This window comes from Phoenix dactylifera, unplaced genomic scaffold, assembly GCF_009389715.1.
Source record: "Phoenix dactylifera cultivar Barhee BC4 unplaced genomic scaffold, palm_55x_up_171113_PBpolish2nd_filt_p 001260F, whole genome shotgun sequence".
Classification (NCBI taxonomy): domain Eukaryota; kingdom Viridiplantae; phylum Streptophyta; class Magnoliopsida; order Arecales; family Arecaceae; genus Phoenix; species Phoenix dactylifera.
In genome coordinates, this window is record NW_024068594.1 from 52,499 (window position 1) to 70,452 (window position 17,954).

General features: G+C 35.9%; 1 protein-coding gene across 1 annotated transcript; it reads right to left on the bottom strand.

The window, feature by feature from the left end:
* Nucleotides 1–11,457: 11,457 nt before the first annotated feature.
* LOC120108294 (LOB domain-containing protein 18-like) lies at nt 11,458–13,180 on the bottom strand. The gene is made up of 2 exons (XM_039121877.1): nt 12,624–13,180; nt 11,458–12,135 (listed from the first exon to the last, which is right to left on the bottom strand). Exons 1-2 carry the CDS (start codon nt 12,957–12,959, stop codon nt 11,752–11,754), a joined length of 720 nt encoding a protein of 239 aa, XP_038977805.1. The 5' UTR covers nt 12,960–13,180; the 3' UTR covers nt 11,458–11,751.
* Nucleotides 13,181–17,954: the final 4,774 nt, after the last annotated feature.

Here is a 17,954-nt window from a genome sequence, read left to right on the forward strand (position 1 = left end):
AGGAGGCTGTCAGTTTTTCGGTACGTCGGTTCCCGGGGCAGAGCTACGAGCCACCTGGGCAGGTCTTCGATATGCGAGGCAGGTACTGCAGGCTGGCGCGATTGTCTTGGAGGGCGACTCAGCCACAATTATCAGTTGGATCCAGGAGGAGCTGAGGGGTGGGGGCTCAGACCATCCCTTGGTTCGGGATATAGGGACGATGTGTGGGGTTGGGGTGGCCATCCAGGCCAAACATGTATTCAGAGAAGCTAATGGGGCAGCCGACTGGGTGGCTGCCTTCGCGGCTCTTCATTCAGGGTACACTTTTTGGGTGGGGGAGGGGGAGCTGCCACTGGCTCTCCGTGAGTTAGTCTTTTTTGACTTTATTGGGTGTATTCGTACACGTACTGTATGAAAACCCGTTTTTAGCCAAAAAAAAAAAAACCGAGTTCTTCTCGGTTAAGGCGGGAAGAAGAAGCAGCCTATGTAATATAACTTTTGCAACAGTTAAATTTAGCAAAACAAATCTACATGGCAACTAAAAGACATTTAACTTTGTAAATACTTTGTAAAAATAAGATACCTTATTAAAAAAAGAAATATATATATATATATATGGTGAAATTAAGGGCCATGCAACTATGGATCCAATGGCATTGCGAATCATCTTGTATAGTCCATGAATCCTAATCAAAGGCTTGTTACAAGCTCATACTGTACTAACAGATATCTCCTAAAATTGAGTTCCAAATACATCAATCCCCACCATCTTGGATGGATTTTTGCTTACTAGACTGCCTCGTGCTACATCAATTAAGTATGGCCATCTATAATTCTTTAGAATAACTTTATTTCTCTCCTATAAGTAGAATTTTCACTTTATCAGATATGACAAAAACCAAGTAGAAGACACCACATTTGTGAAAAAATATTATTTGTACAAACATAATAAAATAAAATAGATAAAAAGAAGTTTACAATGGTAAATTTACCTTGATAGTTCAAGCATGTTGTAGCCTTGCTCTCTACTCTCGATTCCTCTCTAATTAAATAAAGAAAATCGTAATATTAAAGTATATAGTACAATGCATTGAGAAGAATGTAAACTATGCTTGGAATAATATTTAAGAGTCATAATTGGGTTCTATAGAGCTTCTATTAGAGAATAAACTATGCATTAATAAGATAGATCTTAAATCTTCCTACCAAGCTTTCATCCTTTGAGAGTAACTAACTTAAATAATTACATTAGCCAACTATCAAACACCATTTCAGAAAACCATTGTATGAGGCCAAAAACCAACTGACTAAGATCAAACATATTTTCAGGCATTGATTTGATCACACTATCAAATGCCAAAAAAAAAGAAAAAAAATCATCAAAGTTACTTTTTCTCTGGTCTTTTGATGCTGACAACCAATTTAGTTTTTGACCTTTTCTTGATGTAAATATTGATCAAAGTGTAACCTACTTTGCTGTCACCCAACCAAATGAAACCAATTTTCTCTTAATAACAAAACCTAGCATAATGGGCCAAAGTTAATACCTATCTTACCCAATTATATTTTAGGTCTGATTATAGATTAAGTAAACTCACCAATAAATCTTGAAAACAATTGCAGTTCAGCAAGAATGAAAAAGGAGAAACATAAAATTGGCTATATTATCATTTGCAATGTGCTTCGAGGAACATATAACAGACCTAAGACCTAAAAAACAAACCAATGCCTCTGTCCATGTCCTCTTGATTGAGGTAACAAAAATTAGTGTTTAACAATTGCATGATAGCTAAGCAAAGATGATGATCAAGTCCCCAAGGAAAAATATGATATATAGAACATTTCACATTTTCTATGTTAAAAAAAGATGAAGCCACTGATTCTCGATAGCTATCTAAAAAATTATTAAAACACAAAAATAATTGGTATGCAAAAAATATAAACCATAAAGTTTCAAAAAAATGATAAAGAAACAATGCATGTTAAAATACAAAAGTTACCAGAGAAAAGTAAAAGAAGGTACAAGCAATCTCCAGACGCAGCTTTGGAATATGTGAAAGTCTTTTTTCAGTGACCATTTGAGTCCAGTTCACTGAGTTGCTAATAATTTTGGCAAGTTCGTGCTCTTTTTATTTAGATATAAAGTGAGTTAAGTTCCCTTTCCAATATTTCTTTACATATGTTCTTTCCTTTTCATTGATTCAGCATATTGACTATTTTTCATAAAAAAGCATTTGAAAAGTATCTAAAATGAAAGTTAACGTGAAAAAAAATAAAATGCTAGGTGTGATAACAGACATGCAAAACTGCTAAAATAATTTGGAGAATTCTATGGTTAATGTGAAAACATATGAACTGGAAAATGCTTTAGGGCACCATTCCATGCATATCAAAAGTTCATCAGCCCACACCCCTTGTTTGAAAACAAACCTATGAGTTGCACCAATCTTCTCTTGCCACGTGGCATGAAAAATATTTGTGTTCACACAATTGGAACCCCATAGGATTACTCATGTGAATTACCTAACAGATCTTATGAAGGCTGGAAATTGATGGAAGTTTTATGTCGTCCATGGAAAATGAGAGAAATAGTTGGGCTCAATTCTGTTAGAAAGCAGATGGCACCCATTCATGGGGTCATCTGAATTTCACTTATGCTCGCGTGGCATTAGTCTAAATGTCAGTGTAATATCATTAAAGTGTCAAATAAATCACTTGCAAAATGAAAGTTTGGCGGTAAATATTACATGAGGCAAAGTGCATATGAATTCATTCTGCCTTCCAATCCTAGTGACAAACGTCCACCAATATTATTGATGAGTAAATTTTATAGAATCTGTCAGTAATTCTTCGCCACAGCTTCCTATGGAGAAAGATCGAATCATATTTGATTCCTCTTTCTTTCTCATCCTTGTTAAGTTCATGTGGACCAATTAAATGCTTACTATGTTTTCTTTTGCAAGGACAAACTTGTAATTATATATCATACATACTATGAGGAACTGTACAAGTGTGTGTTTAGTACAATGAGTAAATCTTGGGTACAAAAACAAGAAATTCAAACATACATTTTCGCTAGTCCTTTTGGTTGAAGTCCTAGATTGTTACAAGTGATATTGGAGTGGACTAAGCTCATGACCCCTATATACTAAGGGATAGTGCAGCATGAGCTCATTTGAGTTGACCATTGACTAACCATAGCATTTATGATTGTGATACTTGTAAGTAAATTCGAATAAATTTGGACTCATAGTTTAGCGAGGACACTAGAGCTTAAGCAGAAAGAATATGTGAGGACGCACGCGGGAGAGTTTTTAATCTCACATCAACTATACAATAAGTAGATCTTGAGTACTTATACAAGATCATAAAAACTCAAGTAATACTTTCCAGCTAGTTTTTTTGGGATGAAGTCCCAGGTTATTACACCTATGGTTTTATTCGACTATGTTTTTGTGATCGTGAAATAGAGAGAGATAGATGGAGAGAGAATACTTATCACAAGGCATCTAAATGGCTTCCATGCCAACCATAATGGCTATTGTAACAATGCCCATTCTATTATCTATCGGAGTAAAAAATTATATATAATGGTTGTTAATCATCGTGCATTGAAGCTGCCACTATGGGGTTTTGAAAAACCTTTTAAGATGAAGGAGGTGCAAGTAAGCTTCCTCAAAGGATAGGGTTCTGAGTCAAGATCCTCTTCACTTCCATCTATCACAACGACCAATGTTCAAAAAATAAAAATCAAAATTTTGATCCAAATTACATATTTTTAAAACTAAACATGTATACATGGTGGTTTGAATAAAAGAAATGTTACATATTTCAATCATAAAATTTTCTAACATAACACATAACATGCTTTTATATAACACTTGACTGATAGAGGTACTTACCTAATTAAAGGAGCAACCGAGAAACCCTTCAACAAAATGCCTACTACACTATCACAATTCTAAATAACATAACATAGTATCGATTAGAACCATAGGAGACTAAAATTTAGGCTAGAATTCACAGGAATAATCATGAAATGATATTACATTATATCATTATAATATTATATTATGTAATATTATTTTATATAATAATAAATTATTACATTTTATTATATTATATATCATGTCTTATCATAGTATATTATGATACTATACTATATTGTATTATGTTATTATATTATAGTATATTAAAATATTTATTACATTATGGTACATTATATTGATAATAATATTATACTAAATAAAAAATATATTATTTATTATATTAATTTACAATATTATATTATATTATATTATATTATATTATATTATATTATAATAATATTATACTATATAGTAATATTTTAGTATGTAATAATATGTAATATTATAGTATATTATATTTTACTGTACAATATCTTGCAATATTTTTTTATTATTTTATTATACCAAAAATACTTTCTCATTTTGGTTATCAAACATAACTTAAAATTCTACAACACTTTAGAAATGTAGTTACGAAATAATGAATAGCTTTTTATAAAAGCTCTACTTTTCAAAACTCTACTTTGTATAAACTCCAAAAGCTCTACCACTAGCAGTAATCCCAAAGAGGGCTTAAGCCTCCTTGTGTCCTCCATCCAATACAATAAGATACTAATATTATTTATTGAGAATAAAAATTTAATCAATTATATATAAAGTGATATATATATAGACTCACACAATATATATATATATATATAATATTAACTATACCTATTAATATATTTTTAACATTCTACCCTAACGTGCATACTAAGTTAATTAACTTATGCGAATACATAAAATATCCGTTCAGACGAGGCTGGGTTTAGGCTTTTACTTAGATATATCATCCAACGTTTCAAGCCTTCCCTCCTTTCATGCAAAACCCTAGATCTCTACCTTAAGAAAGAGCAAAAAAAGGGATAGCTTAGATAGTGATCGAGCACGAAGAGAGAAAAAAGAGAGAAAACAAGAGATACGGTAAAGAATCTAGGAGGCGAAGATAAAAAAGAGAAGAGGATGGTTTACCTTTGAGGATGTAGGAGAGGGAGAGAGAGTCTCTGCATCCAAGGGAGAGCACAAAAGGCAAGAGAGAGATGGCATGGTAGGGCATAAGAAATAAAAAGATGGAGAGATAAACAAAAGGCGAGAGAGAGATAGATGGTGGCAGCTAGAAAGGGCATGCGAGAGATAGAAGAAGAGAAGAAAGAAAAAAATAATGCGAGAGAGCAACACAAGCATGTCTAGAGAAAATCATGTGGGATTTAGATTAACTTGGTGCGTTTAGGCTAGAGTTTAGGCCTTGATTGGGTTTAGATAATAAGAGAGATAAAGAGAAAGTAAGAAACAAAGGAATGAAAGAAGGAATCCGAGAGAAAGAAAGGAACGAAATCAAGCGAGAGATAGAGAGAGAGAGAGGACGCTATGCATGGGATACAAAGGTGTATTTGTAATCGTTGTGAACTGATCTCCTTTTTCCTTATCTTGTTCCTCTTTACATTTTTTTTGAAAAGAAAGAAAAAATTGGGAGTTACATTATGATGATAGTTGCTTGATGCAGCATTATTAAGGAAGAAAATGCTGATCTTCTTAGAAAGGATAACCTCCTTTTGTAGTAGTCCCAATTAATAGAAGTCTAGTGATCCAAGAAGCTGCAAAAGAGGACAAAAAGAAAGCTACTCCTAGGCCACCATGATGAAAAAGATGATGTCGTCATCTAATTTGACCTCTTTAACCTACCCTTTCCTTACTTTTATGGTGAGAGAAGAAAGTTATTATGGATTATAAATAAAAATAATATGGTTCTCAACTTCAACGGGTGTATATGTCAATTTATTAAAATCAGATTAAGGCATTCTGGAAGTAGTCATTTGGGCTTTGCCAATATCACTTGCCTTTTTCTTGGTATAAATATCACTTGCCTCTAAAGGCATGGCTACCTATAAAATCAATTCAAAGTAAAAGAAAGTTTTCTTGCATACAACCTTTTTTTTTTTCTTTGAGACAACTAAATTATACAACCCTAGAGTAGCTGCAACCAATGAAGTCGGAATATAAAAGATCATGAAATTGAGGAGTAGGGGTGGTAGAGTTCCACAAAACTGACCTGGTATGTCCAGCAATGTGAGAAGCCATCTAATTCACCATACCTTTTGCCTCTCTGTAAATATGGATAGCTTTGCATACAACTTTCGAAGTTATATTGAGTATACCTATATAAGGACCCCATGGGAACAAAACCCTATGGAGAATATAGGAGTTTCTAAATTTTGGATTATCTAAACGCCTACATAAGATAAGAAAAAACTTTATAAGCTACAAAAGAGGATAAAGAATATACAAATACTCTCTCTTAATGTTTAATTTCTCGCTTGATCTAAGATGCATGGCACATGGGGAAAGATATGAAGGTGATGGGGAGATTACTTTTTATTTTATATGGACCCACAATGAGCCTTTCAAATATAGAGCTACACGGATATATGGTTGGCCTCAGAACTTTTTCTATTATATATCATTTTTAGAAGATTATGGAAATATCAATATTTGTATGCATATATAATTGATAATTCTTGCTTGTTTGCTTGTTTATATATTTATAGTTAGGCTGAAAACCTAAATTATTTGGCTGGAGAATTTTGCAAATATTTGATTTTTATGTACCCATAATGTTTTTAAAGTTTTTTTATAATTTCACAAATTTGGTCAAAATGCGTTGTGGGTTTAAGAGAAACTCTTAGATGCCAGACAAGTTTAAATCTAAACTAGCTTCCTTAAAACCATTTTGTTTATAGTTTGCATTTTGCCTCTTCTCGAGGCAAAGGGAGTTTAGGGTTTTAGGTTTCTCCACTCCCTTTCCATCTTATTTGAACATATTTCATCTTTTTTCCTTTCTTTCTTCGACATAATTTGCACCATATTTGAATTGCTTCGATTTCTTGTTAAACTTGTTGAAATTTGGTCTAAAAATTGCTCAGGTTTAAAATTCTCCCATAGCCTATATAAATTGACCACCCAAATTGGATGCTTTAGCTTATAACCACTCAATACCCTACCTTCTTCAACTTCCTTAAACTTGAGCAATTAGATCCATTTTTGGTTTCTCTCCTTTATCATAATTGCCAAGGGGCATGATCTATCACAAAGCTTATTGCGCTATCCTCGATTGACTATTGGATAATTTTGAATTTATGATCCTAAGAACTCTCTAGAGGCCTAAATCTAAACCCTTCATTCAATTCACTCTCCTCTATAAATATCATACCCAAAAATATTAACATTTAGGAGGTATTCTTGAAAAAACTCTTACTCTTAGAATTCAGAAACTCTTTTAGAATCTGGATCTAAGATTAGAGCAGGGAGAAAGGACAGCTCCAATATGTGGAGACTTCTCCCTCTTGATCCCTTCTCCTAGCTAGATCGACCCAATTCCATCAAGATAGAGGCCTAACTTTAAGGTTCATTTATTCCAAGGAGTAGGGAGACATCAAAAGAGCTTAAGGGGGGCCTCCCAAAGAGTCCTCTCTATGAGGGCTTCAACATTAATTAGCAACCATATGACCTTCCCCTTTCCCATCTTCTTTATTTTTTTAAAAAAATCATGCATTTGGTGCTAAGTTCTTTACTTTCTTTTCTTTCAATTTTCTTAAGAATGGAGTTTGAATGGATGAGATAGAGTTAAAACCCTTTTAATCCCACTCCTCTAGGATATATATATATATATATATATATATATATATATATATATATATATATATATATATATATATCTCCAGAGATTAAGACCCTTGTCGAACATCAAGAATATGTGAGGAGGATATGTGCATTTGCTAAAATAATTAAGAGATTTCTACACGGATGGAAATATTTTCTAAAATAATTAAGAAATAGGCTTCCTAAAATAATTTTTTTTTTCTCTAAGAAATTCTAAATGTATGGCTTCAAATATTTTTCTCATATTTTTTTCTAAAATAATTAAAAAGATTTTAATGCATGGTGATATTTCTAACAACTTCTCATGCGTGAGGACTCTATGTGGGGATTCTAAATAGACGGCTTCAAATATTTCTTAAAATTTTTGTGCTTTCCTAAGATAATTTATGCATGGGGATAAATATTTTTTTTCAAAATAATTTCCACATGGGGACTACAAATAGATGCCTTTTATTACTTTATTTTTATAAAATAATTTTAGACATTTATAAACATATTACTAACATATTTAGATAATTTTAACATATATAAATATATTTAACATAATTAGATAGTTTTAACATATCTAGTTAACTTTTTAAAATATTTTTCAAGATATTTTAGACATATTTTCTATGATTTTTCGTTTAATTTTCTTGAATTTCAGAGGGAGGTTGATTTTTTAGTGCCTAGTGATATTTCTCCAGGCTTTCAATATGTGGAAAGTCTAAATTGATGGATTCAAATATTTTCTAAAACTATTTACATTTCTAAAGTAATTTATACATTTCCTAAATATGCCTCAGCAAAAATTAAATAAGAAGATGTTCTCCATTTTCTAAAATAATTAATAAGAGATTCTATGTTTCCTAAAATATTTAAGAAATTTCTGCATGGACAAAAATATTTTCTAAAATAATTAAGAATCGGGCATCCTAAAATAATTGTTTTCCTCTAAGAAATTTCTAAATGGATGGCTTCAAATAATTTTTTCTCATAATTTTGTCTAAATTATTAAGAAGATTTCAGTGCATGGTAATATTTCTAATGACTTTCAATACATAATAAATCTTCATAGGGACTCTAAGTGGACAACATCAAATATTTTTTAAAATTTTTGTACTTTCCTAAAATAATTTATACATGGAGATAATTAATTTTCTAAAGTAATTTCTATGTGGGGACTACAAATGGATTCCTTTCTATTATTGCATTTTCATAAAATAATTGTAGATATTTATAAATATATTCCTATCATATTTAGAAAACTTTAGAGTGTGTGCGCGTGCGCACGCGTGTGTATATATATATGTATATGTATGTGTATATATATATATATGTATGTGTATATATATATATATAACATACTTAGATAATTTTTAATATATCTAGCTTCAAATATTTTCTAATATTTCTATGGATTCCTAGAGTAATTATGCATAGGGACAATTTTTTTTAAAAAAACAATTTCTACATGGGGACTATAAATGGATGCCTTTCTATTATTTCATTTTCTAAAATAATTTACACATTTTTAAATATAATTCTGACACATTTAGATAACTTTGACATATATAGATATATTTGACAAACTTGGATAATTTTAACATATCCGTTTTTTTTTATTTTAATTTTTCTAGATGTTTTGGATAGTTTTGCTATAATTTCTCTTCTAATTTTTCTGAATTTTGTAGATTGGTTGAGTTTTCTCTCTCCCTTCCCTCTAATAGGTACATAGATATAAACTCAATATTCCCATGCTAGGCTATATTACTCATGTGTGACTACATGGACCTAAATGGGCAGGCTTTTGGAGAGCAAGATCCTGAATCAAATTATCTCAATAATGCATTAGTATATGTCATCAATCTCCAGATCCGTTGGTCGATTATTCTCTTATAAATTGGATCATAAAAGGTCAAGATTCGAGTAAAGAAGGAACTGGGCTAGAGAAATAATCCGGATATAGAAATTAAGCTAGGTTGGGTCAAGGAAGTCTAGAATTGGGCAAGCCATAAAGCCACTTACATGTGATCCAAGTGCTGACGGTCAACGAAGGAAGTGGGCCACCACCCTCCTACCTATTATTGCCCTACACTAGTAGATAGTGCACTCTTGCAAGGGATGCATGCATTTAGAAAGCCCTAAAGCACTAGTAGAAGGAATCAGCACGGATAAGCATACACCTCTTCCTTATCTTCTCTCTAGCAGAGTCTAAGGGAAGCCCTAAAGCCTCTGTCATCTATATAGAAAAGGGGAGGGGGTGTCCTACGATTGTTTATTCAGGATCTAATCCTACCACACATCAACAGAGAGAGTGAGGGAGGCGCAGTTAAAGGTTGAGGGCTTTTCCTTGTCCAAAAGCAAGAGAGAGAGAAAGAGAGAGAGAGAAAGCTTGTAAGACAAGACTTTCTTGCAGTGCATCCTCTTGGCTTGTAGCTAGTTGCCAGATACTCAAAACTAGGCGAAGCTCTAGATAGGCATACGAACTGAAGTGGCTGTAGATAGTGAATCTCAAAGAGTTGCATGCTTTCATATTCTCAGGATCTCCTATTCTTTCTCTATGCATGTAACCTATGTAATCATGGTGATTAAAAGTTTGATCCTAGCCCAACTTGGTAGTGAGACAGTTGTTAAGTTTACCTACAGCATTTGCTTTCTTTTCCTGACCTTGCATTGTGAAGGGCCTAACGTAAGAAATTTAGTTCAGTCATGTAACACTAAATGGAATTGTGAAAGGAGCTTATCATCTTTGGCGCTGGCTAATGACATATCAAAAAATTAAACTATCATCACCATGGTCTTTATTTGCATTAAAAGACAACAAGGCCCTTTGACCTATTTGGAATCCAAATGGGTCTCTTGTGTGTGCCAAATGGAAAACTAATGCAAGCACAAGAACATGAGCTAAATAGATATCCTAGGATAACGTTGAAATTGGTTGGAATTCACCATCAGAATGAGATCTTATTCATAATCAATGAAAATACAGTGTCAATTCGTAATCATGACTTGCTATATATATGAGATAACTAGAACAACTCCTAAACACCTGGCACACTCGTATCTAAGCCATCCCAGCTCAGCTCGAGGTATACCACATATGGATCTGTATTCAATCCAAACTTCGCTAGAAAAGCTTTCTTGGTTTAACTCAATCTCAATATATATTCTAGTATTGCACTAAAACTTTGTCTGGTTTTAACCATCGTAACGGTTAGACTAAAAAAATCTCAACAGAAAACTTGTAAGGAATCAAAATAAGCACCAAACAAGTATTAAACTGCCCCAAATGGGCAAGTAAATATGCCTTTGACAAGTTCCAAATCCAAGTAGGAACTTTTATTTGCGTCAGAAATGATAAGGCTACTGGAGGTAATTGCACCATAGCTGGGAGTCAATGACCAACATTTTACCAAGTAGAAAATATCCAGGATCATCATCATCAAAAAAAAAATGTAAAGGAAATCCAGCCGAAGCTCAATGCTCCTTATTGAAAGATTGCTCAGCTGCCTTACTTGATGTCACTTTCCAACATTAACATCATAGACCCTGAAAACAAGGGTCGAAGAACAACTCAAAGAACATTGTCAGCAATCTCAAACTAAACGGTTCATTTCAAGTTGAACAATCATTGATCCCCATAAACATCACCATTTATTTCAGTGTAATTTGAAGGCAGTGTGCCCGTCCGAAAACGACCCACTGCTGCTTCATGATCATGCTGAACACCAAAGCGAGCTCACCCGGGCCTACAAACACTCCTAATGACGGGCAACAGACTGAAGGCCTGATTAGCCTTTATAGAACATTAATATCTCGATTCTTTCTCAATTATAATCCATGTATTCCACACTCAGTTTAAAGCGAAGCTTTTTATCAATGAAACAGTGGAGAAAAAGAAAAAATATTACTGCACCATCCCTCTTAATACAATATATAAGCAAGTGGATCCTGGATCTCCGGTTAACAAGACATGCTATAATATATTTCGGCGAATGCCGGTCACCTACCAACCTTAAAAATTGTTATTGCCGGGAGGCCAGCCGCCTTGAGTCACTGTATCAGATCATTTAGAGAGGGGAGGGGGCTCGGTTGTGGCCGTCCTGTGCCGGTCGAGGAGCTCCCTTGCCAGGGCCTGCAGGTCCCCGCTGCCGCCTCCCGAGCTCTCGCCAAGGCTTCTGCTTCCAGGGCCGAGCTGCTGCCGGGGCTCCATGGCCCGCTGGTGCTGCTGCTGCTGCTGTTGAAGGGACCAGTGGGGCTGCACTTGAGGATCAAAAAGAGTGGAGAGGTCGACAGTGGCAGGGAGATTTGATGATGAAGGGAGGTTAGATATCGAGAAGGGGGGCGGTGCGGCGAGCTGCAGCGGAGGGGGCGGAGGCGGAGGGGATGGTAGCTCGAGTGTCGCGAGGTGGGCCTGCAAGTAGGACAGCTCCGCCTGTAGGTTCACCACCTGCTCGTCATCACCAAAATTGGATGCGGCAGATCAATACAACAGATCAAAACGATGGGCTGGCCACTCCAAAGAAAGAAGCACATGAAAGGAAGGAGGTTTCGATTGATCTCAGCGCTAGCTCACGTTGGTTGGAAGGTGAGAATGATTGTATGTAGCCAAGAAAAGCAAACATACATGGAGATAAAGCAGCAAAACAGACGCTTTGCTTGTGAGGCTTTGGCACAAACCAAACCAACTCACCCATCCTTTCTTTCTGACACCATGGATTCCTCCTAGCTAGAATCAAACCGAACTTGCCCATTGGAATCGATAAACTTCAGCTAGCTATCATACTAGTCACAAAATTTTTATCATAGAAGCAAACTACAGTACAAAATATGATAATTTAAAGTCTAGGAGCCACAGTAGCGATATTGTTAATTAGGAGGCGGTTAAGTAGAAGATGGAGTTTGAGTGGTGTGAAAGGGAGGGAGGGAGGGAGAGACCTGTTGTTGGAGGGCGAAGATGTGGGCGACGCAGCCGTAGACGGGGTCGCGGAGACGAGCCTGGGCCTCGTAGCAGATGGTGACAACGGCGTCGAGGCGCTTGTGGGCGGGGATGTGGAGGAGGAGCTTGGACACGTTGCTAGCTCCGAACACCTTGTGCACCGCTGCGAAGTGCGCCGCCCCTTGCTCCGAATCGAAGTACGGTGCAAATATGCACCCACTCACGCACTTCCTCCTCAAGAACTTACAAGCCCCGCAAGGCCCACCACCGCCACCACCTCCACCTCCACCTCCACCACTGCTTCCACCCACACCACTGCTCGTACTGCCACTCATATCAACCCCCTTCTTCGCTTCTTTCTTTCCTTCTTTGGGCTTAGAAAGTGTGTGTTGTTGTCCTTGTGCCTAGGTCGGCTTAGAGAGAGAGAGAGAGAGAGAGAGGAAATAAGAGGTGAATAAGAGAAGGGAGGGAAGGGGCCGGGAGAGAGGGGAGATAGGGTGGGGGTGTATTATTTTGGGGAGTTTGTCCTATTGGTGGAGGGTCGTGTTGGGGTTACTGTTTGGGTTTTGCATCTGTTTGGTTTCTTCGTATTGATGAGCCTTTAAAGCCACGCCAGGCCCCTCTCTCCATACTCAGCAGCTTGCCTGAAGCAAACATGAGATGACAAAATAAAAAAAAAAATACCCATCATCTCTCTCTCAGCATCAACTCCCGCTACACCTTCTCCCCCTCCCTTACTCCTCTCTCTCTCTCTCTCTCTCTCTCTCTCTCTCTCTCTCTCTCAGGTAATTTCTCTTTTCTCTTTCTTGGTCTACAGTGTGAGTACGATAGAGAGGGGGGACGTGGGTGTGGAGGCCTGTCCGAGTGCGTCGCTCTCAATATACGTGCAGCTGGCTAGGTGTTATTCCGGATGGATGCGTAGAAGGCAAAGGACGCCACCTTCAACTTGCTTAACTTGTTTCCATTATCTTCCTCCGCGACCAAAAATGCCACTGGGATTGGAGGGGAATAGCTTATGGGGGACCCGACGGTTTCACTTCGCCCTGCCTTTTTGAGGCTGGGGAGCCTTCTGTGCCTCCAGGCGATATCGATTTGGGGCTGTGCCCTTGTTGAGCTAAAGGGTTTGTGAGGAACACGTGATGCCGCTTCCTTTTGAGAGGTAATGATTTATTGATGGGCAGAGCCCCACAAGACAAAGGAGACGCAGGACTCATAACTACTCTCTCCTCTCCAACAATTGTTTTCTTTCTCACAATCCGATGTTCTACGTATACCTCAACATCTTGGTGGGTGGCCCATCTTGAAACGAAACTAAATCTCAATCTACTTTGCTTTCCAAGGTATTGCTTCAGATATGGAAGCTGAAGTATTGAAGTGCAAGTGTGTATAATATATATAACGAGACTAGAAAGCTTGTTAAAGCATCATCAGTTTCTATTGATATCGTACCTTGCGGTATATCGGGATATCTAGTTTTTATAAGGTGGCAACTCTGATGAATACATAGGATCTGGTGGCTTCTAGATCGTTTAAATCAATATTTCAGCCAAGTTGAGAACCACGCCCTACTTTACTTTTAAAAAATATAGCAGAAGATTAAACATGTATTTGGACAGCAAATATTAAAAAATCTGAATTAATTTCTAATGGAAACTTGAATTACTTTTTTATTGACATCATATCACTTGATGTTTAAGGATCTATCAGTTTTCATTTGCATACGAAACGAGATCATTGCAGAGATATATATATATATAGTGCAATATTCGAGATCATACAAATTAACATTTCGGCCATGCTGAAAACCCTACTTTAGTTTAAAAATGGCGCCACCACATATGCAGATAGTATATCAAGCTCTTTCCTTTTGACATGTACTTCTTTACTTATATTAGATTGCCTGTCTTATTCTTATGGAATGACAAACTATAACCTAAATATTAATTAGTTCTATCATTGAGAAACAAACTTCATATGTCATCTAATAATTGTCGTTTGTGAATTGCACATTGACCTATTTCTCAATATCAAGAAACCATTGTAAGTGCATTGAATAGCAACACTCAATTTCATTGATAAGTAAATTATATATATTTTTACATATATAATCCTATATGAATTCTCTTGTTTACAAATGAACCTACCAAAAGTAAATAGTGTATATATTCTTCGCGAATTCGAAGTTTGCATTTAAATTCTTATTGTCATGTGTTCACTTCCCTTATTCTAACTTTAATTTGGCTAGATCAAAATTTAACTCATCTCATCCATTACTTTTTTGGCTTTTTGAATTTGAGCATATCTAAAATTTTGTATGGATTGTATATCAACCTAGCATAATAATAGCGAAGGGGTGTGTGTACATATGTATGTATATTTATATATGTACATCTTTTGGCATCTAAATCGTATTTTCATTATAATTTTCTAAATTGGACTATTTTCCTGATTTTTATGAAAAAATGCGCCTGGCGAGCCATCTGCTAAGTATAATTTAGTTATGATGCTAAGAAATGTATATTCACACCACATTCTAACCCATAGTAGAAACCCAAAGGCTAGTTGGATGGTGACCATGTTGTACAGTTAGAGATCCGATAATAAATAAATTTACCTCAATAATAAAGAGCAAACTGAAGAGGGTCAGTGTTGGTTTAACAACGCAAACATGGAAGCCGCTAAGAGTTAAGTGGAGATGGATTAAGATGTTGATACATAGCTAGATTTGGGGTTTAAATTATGGTAATAGGCTGATCAAACTACCATGAGATACTATAGAAGACAAACTGATCTACATCTAAAAGGAATTGGTTAAATCAAGCTAAGTATTTATTTGAGACATAGGCCAAGTTACAAAGGTCCCAAGTATAGGCAAATTGTGAATATTGCCTATTCAAGAATGTGAAGATGAAGGCCGGTTAAGTTTCATAGCTTGCGTGGTTCAAACTATCAACCGAGTGTACGTGAGGTGAAGATAGGAGAACAGAACGTGTGGCAATGTGAACGTGCAAACAAAACATGGAGCGTCTATTTAAGCACCAACCATCAGCTTATTCTCCTTCCCATTCCTATCCCGAAGAGAAGAGAGCCAACATCATACTTAATATACCAATTTATTGTGAAGCATGAATTGCAAATTGGCCTACTCTTGATGGCGTGAAATCATTTTACATGCATTGGTTGAGTAGCGATGCTCAATTTCTCTATTAAATAGTAATAAGTAAATAATACAAATATTTTTACAAACATGCCTTCAAGAAAACCTTTATTTGTGCCTTGACTCTTTCAAAGTAAATTGTGAAAATATATCCTTCCTAAAGTTTGAGCTTTGCACCTATACCCTTCTTACAATATTGTATTCACTTCTTTCATTATAATTTTAATTTGGCTAAACTAAAATTTAAGTCAACATATCCATTGACAATTTTGGCTCTAATTATATATAATTGTTGAAATTTTGAGGGTCATATTTAAAATTTTGTATCGATGATATACCAATACTCACATTTCTTTAAATTTTCAGAGATATATAAGCAATTAAGCACTTTTCAAGAGTCATTATCAATAAAGGAAAAATAGAAAACAATATGGCGATAATATTTTTTATTTGGGGGATGTTACTAAAAATTTTTATTACGGCTTGTTGCATGGATTCATCATCAACCATAAAAATGCGTATGTATTATATTGGAACCACACTGTAATAGGCACATTTTTATTAGTCCAGTGCAACTGAGAGAGAATTTTTGGTAGAATGAGATATAATGCCTAGCAAATTACTTTAAGGTTTATGTCATAATAGTAGATTTTGAGATTCAAAGTTGATAGAATGTCACCTTTTTGAACTCATTATAAGCTTCAATTACATCATAAGCTTTGCTCCATTGCATGACAAACATAATTCATGCACAACTAGAATATATCCTAAACTTCATGGATTATTTCTTATCTAATTAATTTATTCACCTTCAACTATCCTAAGGACCATTAAAACATATGACAGAATATTTCAATTGAGATCTTTGATAAGAATTAAAAGAAAAGAAATTAAACAGAGGATTGAGCTAGACAACCAGATTGGTTACCTATGGAGAGCCCTATTGATGCACCGCATTGAAACAAAGTGTACATTTGCCCTATAAATTGGACTTTTCAAGGCATCGATTCACGAGAACACCCTGGGCTCTCCACTAGAAAAAGACACATGTAATGCGCATGATAGGACAAAAAAAAAATGCAGTTGTCCAAAACATGGACGTACATTTTGAAGACCAAAATTAAGGGAAAAGAAATTCTATCACCTTTGAACTTATAGAATTCTAATTTTCTAAGATTTCTCACCTCTTGGCTTTGTATTAATCATAGAAAGATAGCAAGCTCAACCACTTCTCCAATGGAGGATGCTAACAAAAGGAACCCAATAATATCTTCTTTTTTGTCCTCTATTTCTATCATCCTATAAATATTTCTTTTTGCACATCTATCCATTAAAAATATTTTAGTCATTTTAATTTAAAATCATTAATTTTATAATGGTATTAGATGGCATAGGTATACATACAAAAATAAGAATAAAAAAATAGTACAATAACAAAATAAGTGTTTTATGAAGATATTCATGCCAAATTCGATATTTAGGAGGGTATTTATGCCAAAAAAAAATTTAATCTTATTTTACTCAACAGCATATTGCCATATAGAGTAGAAGGGCGGTTATGTAATTAACGTGAAAACCAGGGGCATCTTCGAGTGCATCTGTCGCCAGCCGAGCGCTGCGGTGCGACGTGCCCGGGTCAAAAACCGACCCGCCGTTCAAACCACGGGCGCGGGGAGCTCGTGCCTCTTCTCCGGTCAAACTCTGCCACGTGTCCTGTGTGGGGCCCGACGTAACGGCCGGGATGAGATGACAGCACCCCGCGCGCGAAGGGCCCACCTCCTCCCGCCGTTTATTTCAGAAAGGCCGCAATATAATATTGGGGCGGTCGTACCGTTTCGCTCCAACGCGTCGTCCTCGCTCGAGTTTTCTTTTCTTTCTTTTTTTTTCCTTTCCCCCTCTCTCTCTCTCTCTCTCTCTCTCTCTCTCTTTCTCTAACGACGATTAAAAATTATTTCCTGTCAAAAAGAGAGAGAGAGAGAGAGAGAGAGAGAGAGAGGGAGAGAGAGTTCAGTCGCCACCACTACTTCAACGGGGGGTAACGGCGCATCACCGCGCCGTCCGGCTTCTGTCCTTGCTATGTGTTGCGAGGAGGAAGCAGGGATGGGACCCACATCTTGCCACGTGTAGCACTCTTCGCCGTCTCGGGTACGTTTTCTCTTTCACTTTGTTGTCG